The sequence below is a fragment of the Rhincodon typus genome, unplaced genomic scaffold, assembly GCF_021869965.1.
Source record: "Rhincodon typus isolate 14 unplaced genomic scaffold, sRhiTyp1.1 hic_rhity00001710, whole genome shotgun sequence".
In the NCBI taxonomy this organism is placed as follows: Eukaryota; Metazoa; Chordata; class Chondrichthyes; order Orectolobiformes; family Rhincodontidae; genus Rhincodon; species Rhincodon typus.
In genome coordinates, this window is record NW_025967348.1 from 443 (window position 1) to 25,000 (window position 24,558).

A 24,558-nucleotide genomic window follows, 5' to 3' on the forward strand; every position below is an offset into this window, starting at 1 on the left:
TTGTTTAAACTCGGTCTTCAGAAGACAATTTTAGATTAAAGAAAGACCATCCCTATTACGTAGAGGTTTGCATCTATGAAAGAGCTAGACATAATGGCCAAAGGAAGAAAGCAAAGGACACAGTGCAAGATAAGGAAGGAAAAGAAGTAAGGGGAAAAGAATCAAACATTTAGTTCCGCCATCACAATTATTATTTAACGCTTTGCACACAATGAATTAGATGGATACAATGTCCGGCCAGAGTGTCCGGCATGGTGACACAGTAGGAGTTCAAAAACTGCAATGAGATATGTGACTAGTTAATTTTTTTGTGATGACAATTGACAAAAAACAAATGCAAAGATTAGTGTTTTGAAAATACTTCAATATTTAAGTTAGCCTCCAGAATAGGCAAGGGAAGAGGGGAGGGTTTAGCTCAAAATCCAAATGAAGGACATTATCTTTTACAACCCAGTGTTCCCTTGACATTACACTGCTCAAGCCTTGACAGAAGGACGAATGCCACAACTGTCCGACCCGGAGGAGAAAATGCTATCTGAGCTGCTTATGTTTAAAACTGGAGAATAGTAGACACGGAATATATAGAATGCCTTCAATAACTGGAATGTAACCCAACATTTCAATAGCTCCAAAAGAATGGAGTTTCATTCTAATCAGTTAAGACACTTCAAAATCTTTCTTTAATTCCACATCACATAGTCAACAGCTAATTCCTGTTATTCATTCACTACTAGCCAAAATAATGTTATGCTCTGCAATCTCAGCAAAATGTGAACATATAGTGCAATTGTGTTATTCCAAACATTGAGAAAATCTATTTCAGCTTTTGAGACATTTTTGGAAACCATGATGCAGACAATGTAAAGCAACTAAGCATTTAAAAAGCAAGGGTGGTAAAGTATTTGTTACACTGGACAGAAAAACTGTTTGGATTAAAAACATTTAGTGCCTGAGTAGTTTTGTTTTAAGAATACCTTATTTTTCTTTCCATCCACCTCAAATACTGATATGTTTCCTTTTCTATAGATTTCATCTCCTGGGGGATGCTTCCATACACATTTTGCCTAGAGGAAATAAAAGAACAGAAGATATAACATTTTTATTCTTTGCCTTGAGAATTATATTAGATTCGCTCTTTAGAAATACTTTCGAACATATAGTGTCTTTTTTATTTTTCTCAGGGGAGAGTGTGTCTGTGGAATTCTTTATCAAGGAGGGATGCTAAGGCTGGATCATTATGTTTGAGATAAATATAATTTTAATTAGTTAGGGAATCAAAGGTTATAGAGAAAATACAGGAAAGTCGAGATCAGGATTATCAGATCTTACTGAAATGACAAAAGACTCGCTGGGTATACCACCTACTTCTGCTCCCATATCTCACAGTATATCATGATTAGAAAAGAACAGTTTTCAGACCAAAGGATTGCTGGAGTGTTGCTGCAGATTTTGAAACCAAATAACCATATAGTCACTATAAGCACTGTTTACACAGCTGCTGGTACTAACAGTAATTGAAATGCAGTTTGCAGGTGAGTTGGAACCAAATGGCTATCAACAAATGCAGCTATGTTGGCAAGTAGCTGTGGTCTGTTGCCTGGTGATAAATTATGATGAATGCCTTCTGCCTGCCAACTACATGATTGGTTCACAGGTAGCTAAACAGCTTAGGGCTGTAAACAGGATAGGGAGAGGCCTTCAGATCTACATTGGCTCAGGAATGCACAGTTCTATGCTGTAAAAAGCAACTTTAGCCTAAATAAAACCAGTTTACTTTTCCTCCAGCAGTTGCTGTAAACTGTGACTTTTAATCAGTAAGTCAGGGACATTTTATAAGTGAATCAGCTACCCTGTTCCTCATGCACATCAGTGGAAACATCTGGAAAAAGATGAAGAAGCAGCCTTCTAATCAGCACAGAAAAATGTCAGCTGATCCAGTGAACCAAGACCATTGAACTGCTTTCCCAGTTTTTCTTCCATCCATATTACTCATTTTTTGTCTGTGACTTTGTGTGCATGTGTGAGAGCAACTTTATAAAGGGCTTAGAGATTCAACTGGTGGACTTATATGGCAACAGTTCATAACTGTTTACTAATAGCCAGGATCTGATTACTTATAATAAACAGCAATTTTTGCAAAGTTCAGAAACCTTGTCTGTGCTTTCTGTCAATCTGGATCTAAAGGATAGGTAAACTGGGGAATCTGCATATTTTTAAAAATCTTTAACTTTGTGATGATTCCCAGAAAATGGGGCTCGATTTCCAGCATCCTATACCAGTGAGGCATAACAGTTGGAAAGCAGCAAGCTTGAAAACATGCTTTCAAATTTGGTACAGTGGAGCATTAATCAGCCAAGGTAAACAACTGTCCCAAACATAATTATTGGGGAGGCAATAACCTAGCGTTATTACTATTAAATTGTAATCCAGAAACCCAGGTAATGTTCTAAGGGCCCAGGGTCAAATCCCAATATGGCAGATGGTGGAATTTGAATTCAATTAAAAAATAACTGGAATTTAAGAATCTAATGATGACTATGACATTGTTGTTGATTGTTGGAAAAATGCATCCAATTCACTCATGTCCTTTATAGATGGAAATCTGCTGCCCTTACCTTGTCTAATCTACATGTGACTTGAGACACACAGCAATGTGGTTCAATCTTAATTGCTCTCTGGGCAATAATTGTTGACCTCAACAGTGACACCCACATCCCATGAATGAATAAAAAACGTTGCATAATATAAAGCAAATCAGTTAAGTAACTACTCCCATTTCACCAATTTACAACAACTGCAAACTTATGCATACATTGCATAGAACATCAATACATTTGTAACCAGTAAAATCTCAAGCTAAGACACTGGTAAATGTTTCCAAACTGATCAGAAAGACATTGCACCATCAGGGTCCCTTGGTTAATTTCCACATTTCCAGCCTGAGTCCGTAACTGATATTTGTGCTCTAGTTATACCATTAAAACCCATTCATTTTCAATGAATATTGCAGGAGGGCAGCAAGACAAAGTACCTTGAATCAGGCCACAAACTTTCTCTCACTACTGCTGTGATTAAAAGACTTGAGGCCGTGTTATTTAAGGTTCAATTAGCAAAACAGAGGGGAGAAAAGAGCATTTGCCAGACAGCAGCCAACATCAGCGTCCAGTAATTCAAGGCAGCAGCTGTATTCTGAATGCACGTATTGCGAACTGGAGCATTTTCCATATCTAGAGATCCTCCTCCTCAATGAAGCCAACTGTAGACAACAAAACCCATCAGCACCTCCAAAGTGCCAGTTCAGACTCTGGCTGACAGAGGAAAAGAAGATGAGGGAACCTGGATCATAGATCGGAATTTAAATCACAGTTTACCAGACAACAACAATTTTCACTTTTCTATATGCTTGTCCAACATTAGAATCACATTTAATGTTAAACACTGTATTCTGAGTTTTATTGGCACAGGCTGGTTGAAAACCGCCACTCCCTTGTTTGCTGCGAACAGCTGAAGGCTCGTCTTGCTTGACACTAACTGCCAGTCTTTTGCATTAGATGTGATTTTGCAATTGGACATTTGGTGGATAATTCGGAATGTGAGGGGAAATAAGATGACAACCAATTTAGGATTGTCAGCGGGACTTTCAGTGTGGTACACTTCCATGTAGTAGAAGGTACACGTTTAACAGGGCTGTGCTTTTTGCAGATGGAAAGATGTGTACACACACTCGCTGCATTTGTTTCAACTCAACAAAATAAGTGCCGGCCATTCGCTGGTTCATTTCTCAGGGTAATGCCCTGAGCAATCAGGCCTGGTTAAAATTTAGCAAAGCTTGGCTTTAATGGTCATATCAGCAGAATGGTGCATTCTCCATGGCAATGCCTCTACCAATCAGCACTCTCCTCTTACCCATTACAATATTTTTTCCTTGAAATTTGTAATCTTGCAAAATGTCGAGTACAAGATAAAGTTTCAACAAATTGTCTTTTTTCAGTGAAACTCTAACTTTGTAGTACCAAATGAATGTTTTTCTATATATTAAAAATCTACAATCTATGTTTTGCTCATGATTTTAAAATCAAAGTTAATCTTATGCCAAGCCAAAAAAATGACAATTAACTAATTTCTGTGCTGAACTGAAAATCAGTTCTAAGCATTCATAATTATTGACATAGGTAGCAAAGACCTTACAAGATACAACATTACACTTCTGGAATAAAAACAGAAGTTGCTGGAAAAGCTCAGTAGGTCTGGCAGCATCTGTGAAGAAAAAAAATCAGAGTTAATGTTTTGGGTCCAGAACAGTTCTGAGAAAGGGTCACTGGACCCGAAATGTCAGCATCTGTGAAGAAAAAATTAGAGTTGCCAGATCTGCTGAGCTTTTCCAGCAACTTCTGTTTTTGTTTCTGATTTACAGCATTTGCAGTTCTTTTGGTTTTTAACATTACACTTCTGTCCTGATTAACTCTATATTACCAATAGTGTTTAACGTATGATCCAACACGATTAAATGAGGAACAAAATTGGAAATTGCTAGAAAACCCAGCAAGTCAGGCAGCATCTATGGACAGAAAGCAGAGTAAATGGTTCTAAAGAAGTGTCACCGGATTTCCAGCATCCGCAGTTCCTTGGTTTTCTGGATCAATTGAAGACTGGAACTTTTCAGAACTAAAATCAGAAAAGTTTATTTGTGAGATGGAATTTGTCAATTCAATTTCTCTGTTACGGATTTAGATTTTCTGGTTGTAACAGCATGCAAATTCTTCATATGGCTCGAAGTTGCACAAAAAGTCAGTCTGTCTGTTGGACAGATGGCAACAAGTAATTAGCAACTGAGGAACTGGAAACAAAACAACAGATTTCAATCAGACAGAAAGACAGATTGACACTTGTAGCTGGTAGCAAGACTGATGCCTTCAGCCCAAAAGAAAGACCCAACCTATGTCTCAGGTCAGTAGTTTACTACTGTTTGACTCAGCACCTCAATCTGAACAGCTACCATTACATTCCTTAGGAGATTCTGTTCAGTTTAAATCAGAAACTAACCAGTACACACATGGGATGGCAGAAGAAGCACATAACTGTAAGTCAACCATCATCTTTACTTGCATATGAAATTTGATTTACACAGAAACTATGAAAACAAGAAGCTGATTATATTATTACAGGGCAAGTAATTTTTGAATGGATTCTTCAATCCACTCTATTTAGATATAATTCCCATGCATGCTGCTAAATTTTAAACCACCACCTTATCTGCTACAAAGCAGACTGCAATTTAATTATCACAAAATTAAATCTGAACCAATTCAATTATTTTACTTGTTTCTGCTGACAAACAACTTACCATATGCCTGCGAAGGATAGTCTGACTTTTCATGTATTTGAGACAGAATTCGCACATATATAGCCTCCCAAGACGAGCATATTCTTCAGGGTATGGAGAATGGTACCAGGTATCCAGCTCATATCGACCAAACACTATGGTCTTAATCATGTTGCTGCCTTCTGTAATTTGGCCCTGTAACCTTAGCTTCTCCTAAAGTGAAGAAAGAAAATTGAAGCTGTACATCATCGTCAAGTGCTGCCCAAGGTGTAGTCACAGTTCTCTGACAAATCAGTTTCACATTTTACTTGGATTTGATAAAAAAAACTGCAAACTATATTTACATCAGAGATTAAAAGGAAGTGTGTCTGCATTCAGAATTTCGATTTCTTGTCTGAAAGCAGAAAAAAAAGTAAAGTATTCAGCCAATTAAAGTAAAAGAAAACTGAAACAAATGCTATTATTTAATTCTAGAAACAAAGAAAAATTAGTCTTTAAGTTTGCACTTTGTTCATTAATTTTTCACCAGTGCTGCCACCCGGTGTTAGTATCAAGCACTAAAGAGTTACAGGGTGAAAGCTTTTATACATTGTCTGTCTTAAACTTCATACTATGGGAAGGCAGTTGTGTAGTAGTAATATCACTGGACTAGACCACAAACGTTACTTGTTCTCGGGACATAGTTTTAAATTTCATCACAGTAGATGAAGAAGTTTGAATTCATCTGGAATTAAAAAAGCTAGCCTAAATGTGATTATGATATCTGCCTGCCGTCCTTACCTGATCTGACTGACATGTGACTCCAGATCCAGGCAAAGTTGTTGTCTCTTAACTACCCTCTAGGCAGTTAGGAATGGGCAATAATTGCTTGCCTAACCAGCAATGCCCATGTCACAAGAATGAATAAAAGGCATTATTTATCTTGTAGTTTCACCACCATACTTCCTTTTGGATTCTAAATATAACTAACGTAATGTCAACCAATGTCCAATTACTGTCATCTGTAGTTACGAGAACTGGGTTTACACTGCTTAAACCCATTTTATAGAATACTCTTGTAGGCAACACAGTACTTCAATTATCATGAAGTGCTTTGAGAGGCTGGTCATGGCCCACATCAACTCCAGCCTCCCAACCTGTCTTGATCCCCTACCAGTTTGCCTACTGACATAACAGGTCCACAGAGGATACCATATCCCTAGCCCTGCACTCATCCCTGGAACATCTGGACAACAAAGATACCTACGTCAGACTACAGCTCCAACTTCAACACCATTATCCCCTCCAGACCAATCTCAAAACTGCATGGACCTTGGTCTCAGCTCTGCCCTCTGCAACTGGATCCTCAGCTTTCTGACCGACAGGCTGCAATCAGTGAGGATAGGTAACTGCACCTCCTCCATAATAACGCTCAACACTGGAGCCCTCCCCCCCAGGATGCGTACTCAGCCCCCTACTGTATTCCCTGTACATCTACAACTGTGCTGCCAAATTCTGAACAAACGCCATCTACAAGTTTGCTGACAACAACACTGTACTGGGATGGATATCTAACACCGACAATCAAAATACAGACCTGAGATAGGGGGCTTGGTGACATCGTGCAATGAAAACAACCTCTCTCTCAACATTGGCAAAACTAAAAAACTAATCATCGACTTCAGAAAGAAAGGAAAAGAACACGCCCCCATCTACATCAACGGAACTGAGGCTGAGAGGGTGGAGAGCATCAAGTTCCTCAGAGTCACGATAACCAAAGACCTGTCCTGGACTAAATGCAACAGTCAAGGCAGCACAACAATATCTCTTCTTCCTCAGGCGGCTCATGAAATTTGGCATGTCCATAAGGACCCTCACCAACTTCTACAGATGCACCTTTGAAAGCATACTGCCTGGGTACATGACAGCCTGGAATGGCAACTGCTGTGCCCAGGACCATAAGAAACTACAAAAGATGGTGTACGCAGTCCAGACCATCAAGGAAGCCAACCTTCCATCCACGGACTCTATTTACACAGTTCGCTGCCGCGGAAAGGCTGCCAACATCAAAGACCCAACGAACCCTGGTAAAGACCTCCTACAACCTCTTCCGTCAGGCAGAAGACACAGAAACCTGAACACATGCACAAAGCAGGTTCAGGAACAGCTGCTTTCCGGCCATTATCAGACTGTTGGACTCCACCCTCAAATAATATAACCTACAATGTAACCTGTAAGCCTCAAAGTCTTTTTGACTTGTACATCCTTTGCTTGTTATGATCCGCCTGTACTGCTCATAAACAAAGCTTTTCACTGTATTTCGATACACATGACAATAAAATCTATCAACATCAACAGGATCTGTCAATCATTCGTGCTGGATTTAAATGAAGGCCTCAAAGTGAAAGGATTTCAACACTCACAATTAAAACTTAAAGAATTAAAATGAATGAAACACCTGTTTTTCCTATGATGCTGTTGCTTAAATAGAAAGGACTGATAAAATCACCAGAGGTGCAAGTTTACTTCCTAGTCCAACTCAATCCGGAAACAGTACACTAAATCTTATGGGCAACACAGTACGGAGCTGAAAGAACACAGCAAGCCAGGCAGCAGAGGGTTTCAGGGCAGCTCTGATGTTGTCTGGCCCACTGTGTTCCTCCAGCTCCAAACTGTGTTGCCTCCGACTCCAGCATCTGCAGTTCTTGCTATCTCACACTAAATCTAATGTTCTTTGGGCTGAGTTGACATCAAACTTTTTGGAGGGGTTTTTGCTGCAAGGCCTAGCAGATTTTCTCACTGCTTCTTAACAAAATTACCACATTAACTCCTGACCCCACCCCTATGGCATCTGTCACATCTGATTCCAGCCCCGTTTTACCCCATGCCAGTTCCATACCAACTTGCTACACAATGGATATTCCAGAATTCACTGGCATCCCTTGCAGGCCCACTATCTTTTTCAGCTGTTGCGCACCCAGACAAGCACTATCAGTCCAAAGCAGCCCTGCACAGCTCCTGACAATTGACCCAGAAATCAGCACACGGCTGTACAGGCAGGAACCTAGAGGTCCAGCTGGACGAGTTGGTACAAAGTCAGAATTTACTCTTCCCTCAAGATCAGCTGTGGAGACCACACCCATCATCTTAGTCTAAGGTTGCCACTCACATTCAAATAGTCTTAGTCGTCTGGGGAAATTCACATTACTTATACAGAGGCGGTCAATGACCTCTTCACACCACCCTTAAGTACCACTATCTTCTGTCTGGTACCTCACACTCACTCTGTTTTTGAGGCTGTACCCACTTCCCACCAAGGCTCATGCTCCACCACTTTCATTATTGTGTGCAATACCTTCCCCACTTATTCTCACCCATCCCAACCCGTGACTTCACTAACTCTGTATTCCCTCTGTGCTAATCACTCACTTCGGACACTTGCATACCTAGATCAAAAGTAATAGCAGTGTCACCCACTCTCACCTGCCTTAATAGCTGTCTTTCTCTCATTCCAGGAGAAATTCAGTCTCCATAAAGCAGAAAGACCCAAGGCAAGTGGTGGGAAGCCTTACGTTCAGTTCCTCATACTTTATATGAACAGTGTCCTGACTATGACTGCACTGAGTGGCTGACTGACTGTTTCCAAGCTCATGGACTGGCACTGGAGGCTGCTCTTGGCTCACTGTGCTGGGGCTTTCTGAGGAAAGGCTATATCCCTTGGTCTGCTAACAACCATGACAAGCTTCCATCCTTCATGTTACATTAAAATGTAAGGCAAGGCAGATGTAAAATGAACCTAGTATCTATGGCTGAGGGGGAAAAGTGCAAAAAGGCAAGGCAAGGCAGGGATGCTGTGAACATTCAGGTATTCAACGAGTCACTGTTATGAAAGAAAATGAAGAACTCGGAGGGGCTGCCTGGCCCAGTCCATGAGCTTAGTCCATGTCCCTGATCGGTGTCCTTGTTGTAGCATTACAATGGTAGTTGCTGGGGCAGCTTTGATACATGGAAGTGCACTCTAACTGGATCAGAAATCTGCCTTGAGGATTCACAGAAGCTGGCACATATCAGATGCCAGTGTTCGCATAGGCAGCATATGGCTGTTGCCCATGCCCTTACAGCATGATGCAAGATGTCCAACATGGAGATCATTTGGAGCTGAATCCACCAGGTTTCCACGCCAGGTTTTCTTGACGTCTATTTGTTTTGCAACTTTAGTAAGACAGGGCTAGCAACAACGCCACTAACAAGCAATAATCCCCCTAAATTGGTAACTTGCCACTGTCTAGCTAGAAACCTGCCACACCGCTTGTGAGAAGTGTAAAAGATGGCACGAGATGATCCCAATTCAGGCTCTGTGAGACTTCTCATCCACTTCTGCCTCAAATCTCACTAGAATCATGTCATTATGCTCCTGTAAGATCCCAACCTACGTGGACACCACAAGGCATTTGATTGCCAAGCAAGATCATTTTTGTAACTGGATGTAACGTTGACGTTAAAATAAATCCCATTCTCAATTTACATTAGCCATTTTTGCAAATCACTTTCCTTAGGAACAACGTTATTTATCATATCAACTGAAACATTTTGTCATACCAACAGAAAAGATTAAAAAAATTAAAGAATATTGACACTGTCAGCTGTTTTGCTATCTATTTTCTCCCTTTGACTTATAAGCAACAATTCTGTTGTTTGTCAGTGATTTCGCTCTCTAATCTTCAAAAAGCTATCAAAATTTAGATTCAAAGAATCTGAAACTCTTTATGTCACTAATCATGATTTAAAATCGATAACTAATTTTAAGCTGCAAATAAACAACAAAATTCAAACACCAGAAAGCTACGCTACAAAGATACAACTTCTACAACAAAATTCTTACAATATGAACAAATATTGTGGAATAGCATTTTCACATTGAACTACAGTCTTTCTTCTTCAACTGCCATGTGTAAAGCATACTTCAGCAGGTATTGCATCATACCAGATCCTCAGAGGCTCGTGCTTGAGCTTTGCGGAATAATTCCAGGTCAAAATCAGATGTAAGATTGTCCAGGAGTGGTTCTCTCGTATTTCCATGTATCTGCCTGTGCTCCTGCGAGTTTACAACCACACAAATATAACACAGCCATAAATAAATCATTAAAACAAAACAAATAGTCATTAATTGGTGCAATCAGGTTAACCCTGAAAGTCTGCGAAAGTTTCAACAACGCATCTTTGCCACATTAAAATATATCCAGAAAATATGCTCAACCATTAAGGCTGTCAAGTTAATAGCCTAATAATTCTGTTCTATTCACAACAGAATCTGAAATTTGGTTAACAGATTTTGTTAGCCAATGGTATTAAGGGATAGAGAATCAAAGCAGACAAATGGAGCAAATGTTATGATTAACTGAATGGCAGAACAGGTTTAAAGGGTTAAATGGTAACATTGCATATGTTCCTCCTCAAAAATGTTTTCTTTCATGAAAAAGTAAATATGAGGTTCACCGGCAAGACCAATATTTGATGCCCTAGCTTAACTACCCCTGAACTGAGAGCAATTATGCACCAAATACATTACTGTGGGCATGGTGTCAGGTAAGGATAAACTGGGTAAGGATAGCAGATTTCCTTCCATAAAGGACATTAGTTAGCCAGTTTTTCTTTTAAAAACAATTAATGACAGTTGATAATGATCATTATTACTGAAACTAGCTTTATATTCCAGATTTATTAACTGAGCTTTAATTCCACTAACTGCCAAGGTGGTATTTGAACCCAGGTCATCGAGGGGATTCAGTCAGAATTCTGGATGACTCGTCCAATAACAATCACACTGTTATCTCCTTCTAAAATGCTCTCATAAGTTTCAAGAGACATATTACTTCAAAAAAAAAATTAGGAGACTGGCCATCTCACAAATATCAGCATGTATGGAAAACTGCAGTAATGAATTTATCAACCTATTTACTGACTGTTCTTACACAAACAGAACAAATGCAATCTATTCATCATCATTGCATCTTTTGGTTATTTTGCTTGGGTTCAATTTTGAGTTCACTAGTTTCCAATCACTTAATTTTATTATGGATCTACTAATGCGAATAAATCCATTATTATGTCAGGGCTACCTGGCTCTTGACTTCATTACAACCTTAGTCCAAACATGGACGAAAGAGCTGAACTCCAGAGGCGTGGGAAGAAATCAAGGTAGCATTTGACCAAATATCAAAGAACCCTCGTGGAACTGAAGTCATTAGTTACATTGAAGTTTGGGTGGGTCTTTTTTTCAAGAAAATAAAGGAGGCAATGGAATTTTGTCCCTTTTTTGCTCCGGAACTGGAGTTTGAGAACGCCAATGTCTTGTTACAACTGTACAAGGTGTTGCTGAGCCTGCATCTGGAGTTTTGGTCTCCATATTTAAGAAAGGATACAATGGCATTACAGGCGGTTGATACAGGCTGATTCTTGGGATGAAAGGTTTGGCTGATCAACTTTAGAAGAATCTTCTTGAAACACAGAAAATTCTGAGGGGTTTTTACAGGGTAGATATTGAGAAGATGCTTCCACTTGTGGGGCAATCATGAGCTATGGACATAGTTACAAGTGAAAGGTACACTTTTTGAAAACTGACAGGGTAGTGAACATCTGATATTATCTAGCTGAGGGACGTGGTAGCTAGATCACAAAGTATTTCAACAGAAGATGGATTTTTGAAACACAGGAGTTGAGACCCAAGATGAGCTTTTTATTCTTTTTTATATTCATTCATGGTACATGCACATCCCTAGCTGCCCTTGAGAAGGGGTGGTGAGCTATCTTCTTGAAACACTGCAGTCCAAGTGCTGTAGGTAGACCTACAATACCATTAGAGAGGGAGTTCCTGGATATCAACACAGCAATAGTGAAGAAATAGCGATATATTTCCAAGTCAAGATGGTGAATGACTTGGGGGAGAACATGCAAGTGGTGGCACTCCCATGTATCTGCTACTCTTCTACTTCGAGATGGAAGTGATCATGGGTTTGGAAGGTTCTGTCTAAGAAACTTTGGGAAATTTCTTCAGTGCATCTTGTAGATAGTACAGACTTCTGTTACTGAACAATGGTAGTGGAGGGAGTGGATGTTTGCGGATGAAGTGCCAATCAATCAGTTGCTCTGTCGTGAGCAATGTCAAGCTTGAGTGTTCTTGAAACTGCACCCATCCAGATAAGTAAAACTTATTTCATCACTCTCCTGACAAGTGCCTTGTAGATGGTGGACAGGCTTTGATGAGTCAGGAGGGGAGTTACTCACCACAGCATTTTACCTTTCAACATGCTCTTGTAGCCACTGTGTTTATGCGGCAAGTCCAGTTAAGTTTCTGGTCAATGGTAACCCCCAAGATGTTGATAGGGGAGATTTGGTGATGGTAATACCATTGAGTATCAAGGGGTGACTGTTGGATCGTCTCTTGTCTCACTGTCTAGCATTTGAGGGGTTAGAAATCCAAGTATTCCATGTCAACAGGTTCCCCTTAATCCACATTACTTGTTGCTTCTTCAAAGAACTCTAATAACTTAGTCAAACATGATTTCCCCTTCACAAAATCATGCTGACTGTGCCTTGATTGCATTGCAATTTTCCAGTGTCTAGCGAAAACCTCACTGATAGGTTTAAACAACTTCTGAAACCATATTTATTTCTTAAACAGCCAATTAGTGGGGTGGGTGGAAAACAGAAAATTCCTCTTTGACTTAGGCCATTAAGACTAAGCTAGATGATCTCTCTGGCCAGGTGATTAACATTACATAGTACTTCATTTTTGAAAAAGATGAGTTTTACAATAGCCAGAAACACATACAGCTCCGAAGGAATAAAATTTACCAGAACGTTTTCACAGAAATTTTACCATATATTTTTCTTTTTGCTCTTTGGTCAGGCCCGAATTCCTTTTCTTTCGAAGTTCTGTCACCTTTTCTTTGTATCTTAACTGTTTCTCTGTTGGAGCCTAAAGATGAGAGAGGTTTGAGTGCAATACTTATTCAGATTGGTCTAAAATGACTGAAAATACAAATAAAAATCCAAATTGCCAAAATTACTTTTTTAATTCTATGATTTTTTTGATCAGTATAAAAAGCAAATGTCTAAGTTAGAGGTCATTAGATTTGAGTGTGTTAATATTGCCGTTAACTCATCTTTATACTGTAACAATGGTAGCTAGCTTATTTGGAAGAATGCTGTGCACATTATCTTTTAAATAGAATTTGGAATCAGACTAATGCTGTATATTTTCTAATATACAGCAAAATTGTATTAAGTCAAATCGCAAGGGGCACACCCACAAATTTGTGATATACAGAACTGCAAGATTGCCCAGTTTCGCCTAGAAACATGTTCCATATTTTAGGAAAAAATACAAAACAGAACACAATGAAACAGTAAATCACTGATAAGTGTCTTTGTTTTTCAGTTTGTTCACACCCACAATGACCTAACCTTGTACAGAAAAAGGCACTGAACGATATTGAAAATTAGCACCGGAAAAACGCAATCATTTCCTCCTTAACTTGCAGCCTTTGGACAAAGGTGGTAATGTTCACTATGTCATCAACACAGTCAACAGGTTTGTTGAATTTTCGTGCTGCACTGCAAAATCCTGAAGCATTCCTATGGCCTTTGCAGCTTTAGTTAGGTAACAGGTGAGCGAGCAGGTGGGCATTCATCAGACTCTTCAGGGTTATCAATCTTTACAGTTGAAAAACATACCACATCGACACCTGCCTCATTGGTCAGTTGTTGTGCAGCATATGGTGTCATCCACCTCAGTGTAAGTTTCCACTGTTGTCTTGACTGGAACTTCCATGTCAGTCTCCCTCAAGCAAGTGAAAGGGGCCTCATCTGCAGGTTGGTTGGCCTCATCCTACTCTTTGTTCCTGCCATCATGTGCACTTGCAGCCTGTTTGAACCCAGCATGGCAGAGCCAGTTGCCCATAATGGCTTCCATCACCAGCGTCCACCATCTCCATCATGAACGTGGCATCTTACAACAGCTGGGTTGTATACCTGTTTCTTATTGATCGCCTTGATAATGTGAGAAATCAGCAGCTGACAGTAGGTAGTGTTTAAGTTTCTAATCATCCCTTGATCTATTGGCTGGAGTTTGGCTAAGGTATTGGGAGGTGAAAGCACCAGCTTGATACTGGATGCTGGGAATCATTGGGCAGCTATCAGCAATTATTTTAACCTTGCACAGATATGGTATGTTCACTTTCTTGATCCAGACCTGAAAAAAAGTGAGAGAGGATTTCCAGGTGGCTTTATTAGCCTCACACTGTGCGCACAGTGTCTCGACATTCACAACGTATAAAGTGGCTTCTCATTTTCCTTTCAAAAGAAGAAATGATTTTTCAGTGCTATTCATGGTGGCATGACCATAGCTGTGGTATTCTTTCCTTCACTTTCCACCATTAAACTTTTCATCTGGTAAAAAAAAATCTGTCTCCAACTGGCAACACGTGTAACTTTCTCATTTATTCAGGCATGCTTGCAGCATTTATAGGCAGATCCATGCCAAATGACGACTTTCCGGTGGTGATGTAACTCCATTCCGAATGGTTGACAGAGTTACATGGCAAGCTTGAACGAGCTCGGCCAATCAGGCAGTACCTGTCCGGAACTGGTCTTGGCACGGTCAACCTTCTATTAGATTTCCTATTCTGTCAGTGGGAACAACTAACAATTCTGATACAAGTCTAGCAACCATGCATTGTTTGCGGCATACTTCATTCCTTGATTTAAGAAAGGTGATGATTTCAGGTACTAAGTCTAAATATCTTGGCATGACTTCCCTTGACTTAACCTCCTCACAACAGCATTGAGATTAGTTCACTGTAAGCAACACAGTTTGTTGAGAGAGTCTGAGATAACAAGGTGTAGAGCTGGATGAACACAGCAGGCCAGGTAGCATCAGAGGAGCAGGAAAGCTGATGTTTCGGGTCTGGACCCTTCTTCAGAAAAGTTTGTTGAGAAAGGATTTAAACAACTTGTGCTGAAGGGCTCTTGCTCAAATCAAGTTTATAATTTTAATAACAACTTCCATTACATGGAAAAAGCCAAAAACTTATTACTACTTCCTGGTGGATTAAATCATAGTAACTAACAAAAGAGGGAATTCAGGATCATTTCTGCAAAATTCAATGAAGTCCTCAATTATGGCAAACAAGCCTGGTGCACCATCAATTGTGATGGAAACCTGATTGGAATGTTTTTCTCAAGCGTGTAACTTTACCCCTCTTTAAGGGTCAAAAGGGTGAGAGTTCTTATATCCTTACAGACCATGCTCAAGTGGGCTGTGTCAGTCACAACATATTAATCAAACTACAGCGAGAAATATTTAGAATCCGTCAGATGCTGCTGTAGTCGCTCAAAGATGTCTTTGGACAAAGGACTTGATGCATCTCACTACTGCAGCAGCATCAAGTGAAATGCTCTGGATTGCCATTGTAATTTCTTCTTTGCTTTTAAAGTTTTTGAATAAGGAGTTATGACCACAGTCACTGCATTTTTAATTACTTCGCTATCTGTGAATGATGCCTTTTGATTACCAGAAGATTATGAATGAAGCTTCAATACAGGCCTTACCATTTGGGGCTTCGTTTGAAAAAAATTGACTGTTGAGCTTTCAAACAGCCTTTAGGTCATCAATTTTCTTTGCCCAGTGCATGCTGTTCAACACAAGATTATTCTTGGGTCTACCGTGCATCATTGTACAGCCTCATTTCACATTTCCCCCTTTCACTTATTGGTAAATTTTAATGACGTACAAGGCAAACACATCTCTTAAACTTGTGAAGAGAAATTCACTTTCCCATTCTGCATCGAAGTTGTGCATTTTTGGTTTCTTTTCACATTGTTCAAGTTCACCATTCATCATTTTGCTTTACGTTGTAGCTCACGACATCACCCTGCCTCTGGATCCACACCTCAGGAGATTCTAGAACGCTGGCTGTGTTCAAGTGTAGAGACACAGGAAATCACTTCTGCGGTCACAATTTGTTTCCAGAGAACCCAAGTGGTTTGCATTGCTTGGAAATTGGAGGTGGGGTGCAACAGCTTCCCTGTCATATTTCTTCATCCTGCACAGACCTATCAAATGGCAGCCAAAGGGAAAAAAAACTGCAAGTCTACAAAGAATGTCCGGGGAGCAGGACCAGCTGAGCTGTTCTTGCAGGGAGTCTACATGAATGTAATTGGGGTGGCACAGTGGCTCAAAATTAGCACTGCTATCTCACAGCCTCAGGTGACCATCTTGAGTGGAGTTTCTACATTCTCTTCGAGTTTGCGTGGATTTCCTCCGGGTGCTCCAGTTTCTTCCTACTGTCCAAAGATATGCAGGTTAGGTGGTTTGGCCATGTTAAATTGCCCAGTAACCATGGACGTACAGGTTAGGTGGATTAGGCATGGTAAATGCAGAGTTACAGGGATACGGTAAGCAGTGTGTCCGAGTGGGATGCTCTTTGGAGTGTCAGTGAGGACTTAATGGGCCAAACAGCCTGCTTCCACACTGTAGGGGTTCTGTAATGAGCTGAACAGCCTCCCATATCTCGAGTATTGAAATATACTGGGTTCACACATCAGCTTCTGGTCTATTTATTTGCACTGCCATCACAAATCTTTGTTTACTCTACAACAATAGTCCATCTGGACCAAACTAAAGTACGACTCAACAAGCTGGCAAAAATTCTTAAGAGCATGCACTTTTCTCAAGCCAGGCAGCTTCCAGATGCAGAAGTCACGTAATGGCCCATGCAACGGCATGACATTTGACGTGTGCACTGCAAGAGAACGCAGGTAGGAAGTCAACTGTCAGAGACTCTTCTATTGACCAATCTATTGCTATCTATGTGTTGGAGATCACAGCCCTAACACAGCAACTGTTCAAGATTTCAGTCTATTGTTGCACCCTCTACTTACTTGCATTGAGAATTATAATATCTAATATAAATGCAAGGTCATGGTTTGATGATCCAAAAGGAATATTTTCTTCCAATCAGAATTCAAACCACTGGTATTTTAACCTAAAACAAATCTTCTTATCTATACTTTCCCTCTAAACTCCATATTATACATTTTCCTTGCATTTCCATATGGCTATTAAAATATTACCTGTTTTAGTTATATTTAGTTATTTCCCCATCTCCTCTCAAGTCAGTAGGCTACAAACAATATTCAAATGATGGTGCTAACACACCGTATGATGATCGTTCATATCCCTTGTACTTCCTGCATTTGCTGTTATTTTATTTCCTATATGTTAACCTGGCACTTGAAATCTAGAACCAAAAACAGAAATTGCTAGAAAATCTCAGAAGGTCTGGCAGCATCTGTGGAGAGAAATCAGAGTTAACTTTCAGGTCTGATGACCCTTCTTCAGAATGTTCTGAAGGAGGGTCACTGAACCCGAAACGTTAAGTCTAATTTCTCTCCACAGATGCTGCCAGACCTGCCAGGATTTTCTAGCAATTTCTGTCTTAGGTTCTGATTTCCACTATCCACAGTTCGTTTGCATTTTTACTTGAAAATTCAGCTTTGCTGAAAACACTGAGCCAAGTAATTAGAGCTTTAGGTCTATTTGATTAAATCAATTATATTTGAAAACATTGAGTGATTGCAATATGTCAAATTTATTGCTTGTTGGCGATGCTATGAAGTCAATTTTGCATTTCACAATTGTACTTTGACAATATTATTCTAATTGGATAGGCTACCTGTACTTGTCGATAAGGCACTAGGCACCAGGCACCATAAGATGCATCCAATCATACTGAGGGCAGCACAGTGGCTCAGTGGTTAGCACTGCTGCCTCACAGTGCCAGGGACCAGGGTTTGGTTCCATGCTTAGGCGACTTTTTTTTATTGATTATTGGGATGAGGGCATCGCTGGCTAGGCAGCATTTATTGCCCATCCCTAATTGTCCAGAGGGCAGTTGAAAATCAACCACATTGCTGTGGGTCTGGAGTCACATGTCGGCCAGACCTGGTAAGGATGACAGTTTCCTTCTCTAAAGGGCATTAGTGAACCAAGTGGGTTTTTCCAACAATCGACAATGGGCTCAGGGTCATCATTAGATTCTTAATTCCAGATTTTTTTTGTTGAATTCAAATTCCACCATCTGCCGTCGCAGGATTTGAACCCACGTCCCCAGAACTTTATCTGGGCCTCTGGATTAACAATCCAGTGATAATACCATTAGACCACTGACTAGACTGTTTGTGTGGAGTTTGCACATTCTCCCAGTGTCTGTGTGGGTTTCCTCTGGGTGCTCTAGTTTCCTCTTCAGTCCGAAGATGTGCAGGTTAGGTGGATTGGTCATGCTGAACAGTATCCGGGCGTGTGCAGGCTAGGTGGATTGGCCGTGGGAAAAGCTGGGTTACAGGGATTTGGGTGGGGTAGGGGGTTCTGGGTGGGTGCTCTTTGGAGTGTCAGTGTGGACTCAATAGGCCAAATGACATGTTTCCACACTTTAAGGATTCTATATAGGGAAGTGAAAGTATAAATTGTGGGAACACTGACCATAATTTTTCAGTCAGTCATTCTTAGACTCAGAGTGATGCTAGAAGACTTGTGCAAAAAGGATGTAAAGATAAGCTCAGTAACTACAGGCCAAATCAGTTTAATTATGGTGAAATATCTAGAAAACAAAAGTCTGGACAAAATTGTCACATGGACAAATGCAGGCTAATTAAGGAAAGCTAACAAGTGTTTAATGAAAGATAGTGGTCAACTGATTTGAAGTTTTTTGAAGAGGTAACAGAGAAGACTGATGAAGGTAACACTGACGTGGTGAATGTAACTTCCAAACAAAATGTGAAACTGTGGCATATGGATTGTGAGCAAAGTTATAGCTCATGGAATAACGTGACAATAGCAATATGGGTACAAAATTCGCAAACTAGAAAGCAGGCAGTAATAGCTAATAGATATTTTGAGGGTTGGGAAAGGTTTGTAGTGGAATTCTGCAGGGGTCACTGCTGGGACCTTTGCTTTTCATGACATATAAACTAATGTAGCACAGGTCTCAAATTTCTGGATGATACACCATGAGGAAGGAAGTGTAGAATTTCAAAAAGGAAATATACATGTCATTGGAATAGGTGGTCAGGTAAAGTTCAATATGGAGATATGGAAGGCAATTCATTTTTGAAGGAAGAACAGAGAGATGCAGGATAAAAGTACAACTCAAAAGAGAGCAACAGGACATGGACCTATACATATGCGGGTATATTCTTTGAAGGTGATGGAACAAGTTGAGAAAGTGGTGTCATAATGGTGGTAAAGATGGATCATCCAATTTTAACCTTCACCATCTGATTGTTATACCAAAAATCTTAAATGGACTGAAATGGTTTTTAGAAAGGAAGAAATATGGACTTAAAATCATAACAATTTTCAAATGATGACAGATGAGACAAGCTTATAGAATAAACAAAATCAATCTGCACTGAAATTTCCTTTTTCTCAAAAGACATCAAAACCAAGCAAATGAGTCAGCATTAAGAAATTCACCTGCGGCGTGTTTTAAATCATACTTGTATGATAATTCACATGTTGGGAGCTGAAAAACTTGCTTTCCAATGAGCCAGCTTGGAAAGACAATGGAGCCAGAGTCTGAATACAGACACATGAAACTATAGTTCAACAGCTGCTTTTGAGCAGCAAAGCAGAAAGAAGCATGTGGATTCATAACCTGGAAGGCTTGTTTTCTCTTTCTCTCACCCTATTTCTCTCCATCTCAGAACACGGTACCTGATAAAGCCACTGAGGAGAATAACCATTCACTAAAAAAGTCAAGGGTATATACAAATTTTGCTGCAGTTGCAATACAAATCAAAAATTAACCAACTGCGGCCTCAGGTTTAGAATCTAACACCAGAAAGACTAAAATTTTTGAATTATCTTACTTTTCCCTGTCCTTATCACTCCTTTCTTAAAGGAATTATAATGTGTTTGCATGTCCGTTTGATGTTGCATTGTATAATTATTTTCCCCCTTTGGGTTAGTAGGTAACAAAATACTTTTTCCTTCCTGCAAAAAAGTCTTGCAATTGGCTCCTTTATTTAAATATAGTTAATACATCTTAACTTCACGTGTGATGTAGTTGCACGTAGAAAAGAAAAAAAAATTGCTGTAACCCTGAAAGGGGGTTAGAAGGGATTCAATATCTCTTCCTTACCTGGTTGTAAACATGATTAATTAAGCATACACTAATGGAAGCTTTATTAATAAGAACATACAGCACAAGAGGAAGGAGATTATGCTGAACTTGTGTATGGCAGTACTGGAATAGATGACCTTGGAAGGATGTGCAATATGCAGACAAGATTCACAGTTTGGAAGATAGATTGGAGAAGGTAGGATTATTTTCTTTGAAGAGATGGGCAAAGGCAAATCTGATCAAGCTTTTCAAATCGTGAAGGGTCTAAACAGATTAGGTAGGGAGAAACTGTTCCCATTCATGAAAGAATCAGGAAACAGAGGGCACAGATTTAAAATAATTAGCAAAAGCAATAGGAAAGGAAACATCTAAGGTTTCTCTTGCAATTACTCAGTATATGGAGGAGACAGGTTTCATGGAACCATTCAGAAGGAAATTTTGAAAAGAAACAACGTGCAGGAGTACAGCAAGAAGGTAGGATAATGGCACTCAGCAAACAGCCAGAGAGCTGGTGCAGACACAATGGGCCAAATTGCCTCCTTCTGAACTGTCATGCTTCTACGATTCCTTAAATACCATATACTTCTCATTCAATCAATCTGAAAATTGCCTTTCATTCTAGTTATCAAAAATGAGCCCCACCGTGACAATTTCTGTGCTCCTGCAAGCTTTTCAAATTAATGACCAATCAAAAATTAATTTGCTTTACTATTCTGATCTTCAATTCACTGAAAAGAAAGCTAGCATCCTGATGGCGTGCTGCTATAAATAAGATGCAAACTGAGTTCAGCTCAGTATCTATGATTAAACCACACTTCCGAACCAAAGAACCATTATAGTAAACCCTAAGCTATCCTGAAACATAATGGTGCACTCAAATTTTAATTTTTACATGATCTGGATCTCTCACATACAGAAATGAAAATATCCATCTTCCTGGTTTCTTTTTTAAAACCAACGACTTTAATTACCCTCAGAAATTGTCAAGAAAAGAATCGACATATAGCCACAGTATTATTATTACTATCCTATCTTTCTTTGGATATCCTTGCATTCCACTATCAGTTGCTGTGTCTTTTAACAACAGGACACATCATCTTCAAGATGTAATTTTCATTCCAACTCCTACTTCGAACAGTATGATTAATTTCCTAATCAAACCTTTCCCAACTACTGGCTATAAATCCCATCACCAATTCTCATCTATGGCTGCATATCATCCCTTCTCCAAATCCCACCCAATCCCCCTCTCAAACTGGGCACATCTAATTCCGAGACCAATCTTAAACCAGTTTAATTTCCCCTTTTTTCAGATGGCCATTTACAGGTCCATTGGCTACAATTCATGTACAATCCTTATTGGAAATAACCCTACAAGACAGACATTGCCTTAGCAGAATCCTTCACACTAAACTTCCCTTCCGTCACTACCCCAAACTCAACTGCTGGCTGGAACAAATTTCAATCGATTTGCCTGTGTTAACTTCATTTCCCATTCATCAGCATCTGCTGCTTTTCAAATACTTAACTTCATAGTTAAACTCCATATAACTCAACACTTACTCCCTATTTGCAATATTTTCCATCACTGGCAATTTCCCTGCACCCTCTTTTTACCCATTCCTTCTCTCTCTCTCTCTCTCTCTCTCTCTCTCTCTCTCTCTCTCTCCCCGACCCAACTCCTGTAGACCTCCTTTTCCAGCCCAATCATCCAATTCATCTATTCAACAACTCCACCATCTGACCAATACTTTGGACCTCTGACCCTCTCCCATCTTCTCCGCTACCAACCTACTATCCCTATACACTCATTCTTGTCCTATCTGTCCACCTCTCCTTCATTCTTTGTCTCCTATCTTTTCCCTCCCTCTCAATCATGTTTTCCTGTCTCTCCCCTCTCAACTAATCCTGGAGTCACACATTGGGTAATCAACTACAAATGGCAGGTTTTGTTCCTTTAAGAACATTAATGAACCATTTGGGTTTTTAAGGTCACCTAACGGCTGTCAAGTCAATTTTAATAATAATTTCTTTTATTTTCTTGCTGAATTAAAGTTTCAATTTGGAATGTGAAATCATTACTATTTGAGGACTCCAAATTGTTTGTTCAGTAATGTCAAATTTAATTGGTTATTTATCGCACCACTGTTGTGGAATCATGCTGTGCGCCAACTGACTACTTAAAAACAGTGGCCTACAAAAATAATTAATTGTCTGCAAAACGCAAAGTCCTGAAGAAGTGAAAGGCAGATCTTTCTTAAATATTTCTGACTACAGCGATAATAAGAACTTGCCTGATGCCTGGTTGCATGCCTGTTGTTTTCATCTTGTCTCTGCGATAATGCCCTGTCATCAATCTGCCTTTCACGTTGCTGAGCTCTAACCTGTAACCATCAACAGCAGAAAATTAGAAGTTAAACTCTACAAATCCCAGAAGCAACCAGATAATTATTGCACTGACAAGCTGGGCAGAAGGCCGAGAAACTGCTGCCTAAATTTATCAAACAGCCTGGATCACAATTAACATCAACAAACATTGACAAAATTGTGGGTCCCACCTTTCCATTATTTACCGAAGCTCAACAAAAAGTATGTATTTTTTAAATACAGCCTATTCAGACTCTGCTGGATACAAACATATACAACACAGGGAGGGCTATGCAGCTTTTCTGTGAATGCAGATCTACACATTAATCTGTAACAAACATCTTCATTCCTTTCACCAATTACTACTGCACTGGAGTGAGATGCAAGGTTTCAAATAGCAGAAAGAGTTCCCCAGCAACTAAAGCAAAATTCCTCAGATTACATTGAATTAATCAGCTTCCCTGCACCATGCCCAAACCATTGAAAAACACAATCTCTTATTATGTTTCTCCAACTGCACTCCTATAGCAAAAGTCTCAAACTTAAGAATTCAGACATTGGACAGTGTTGGTAGTGATTCATCCAGCTCTGGATAGATGGGATTCAAAAAGTGTTGGTGGGGTTTCCATTCAGTTTCTACTATTGATTCAAAAGCAGTGTGATAAAAATAGCTGAATAGTTTATGTTCGTCAAGCAAACACAACAAAGGATTATTCTAGCATAACGACTGCCAAGGATTCACTATTTTTGAAAAGCACTGATTACAGATTATAACACCGATTGTTTCGCACAACTGCAAAAATGAAGTTTCACATATTAAGTGCACAGCGGATGGGCATCAAAATAACTACCGACTCTTTAAGATTTCAAACACTATTGTAAAGCAAGTGAATAAATGTATGATTGAAATGTGGACCATTGCTTGAGATGTAATCTTAAGTATTTCAGTACAAGATCATTATTGTTTTCCCATATGCTCTGCCTGAAAGCAGGTCATTGCCTGCATACTTCACTCTAAGCCATTCTCTCAATACCTTTTTTGCCAATGGTACTTTTCCATTGCCTTCCGCTGTCAGCGACAGAGCTAGAAGACAGATGCCAGGTACCTCAGCTGAAACAGAAATCAGCTTGTGCTGTTCACATTTTTCTGGTCCAACTCAAGCTATCTTACCAACTTAGCTAACTGGGTCCCGGCTTCAGCATATGCATAGTAATTAACCAATTTTGGAGGAAATGCAACTCTCTCTCAATCTCTTTGCTCTACATCGTGACTTGGACTATACTGAAATGTGTTAAAATCCATCATTTTTAACTGTGTTCATCACCAAATCAGGTCAATTATAATTATAAGGAAATGTCAAAATGAACAGCAGAGCATCAAAAAAAATGTTTTTTTAACATGAATTATATAAAACAAGGTGGTTATAGTAATGAAAACCCCAAAATCTGCCCCTTCCCATTTATCAAGAAATGGAGGCCAGGAGAATGCTCAAGTAGAATCAATGTCTGAATATTCAAAATATAACGTAAAATCCACAATACCTTACATTCATCTGCAGACAGATTATGATACAGTGGACAGCCAGATATGGAGAAGTGCCTTTCATGTTTTCCAGTCAAATGACCTACGTTTAACAACATGAGTAATGGCATAATCACATGATTATCAAGAATTCATCTCAAAATACATTTCAAATTTGTTTT

General features: G+C 39.6%; 1 protein-coding gene across 1 annotated transcript; it reads right to left on the reverse strand.

Moving 5' to 3' along the window:
• Positions 1-910: 910 nt before the first annotated feature.
• On the reverse strand, positions 911-24,507 carry kat7b (K(lysine) acetyltransferase 7b). Its single transcript, XM_048592720.1, has 6 exons — positions 24,397-24,507; positions 22,782-22,871; positions 13,182-13,280; positions 10,287-10,397; positions 5,345-5,536; positions 911-1,064 (listed from the first exon to the last, which is right to left on the reverse strand). Exons 1-6 carry the CDS (start codon positions 24,505-24,507, stop codon positions 933-935), a joined length of 735 nt encoding a protein of 244 aa, XP_048448677.1. The 3' UTR covers positions 911-932.
• Between the last annotated feature and the right edge of the window lie 51 nt (positions 24,508-24,558).

Bases quoted from the DNA above. Each gene is read 5' to 3' on its own strand.
- kat7b (XM_048592720.1), bottom strand. From the start codon at position 24,507: ATGCCATTACTCATGTTGTTAAACGTAGGTCATTTGACTGGAAAACAT. The intron at 10,398-13,181 runs GTAAAATTTCTG...GTAAACTCGCAG, and splicing joins AGCAAAAAGAAAAATATATG to GAGCACAGGCAGATACATGG. The intron at 5,537-10,286 runs GTATGATGCAAT...TCTTCACTTTAG, and splicing joins CACGAGCCTCTGAGGATCTG to GAGAAGCTAAGGTTACAGGG.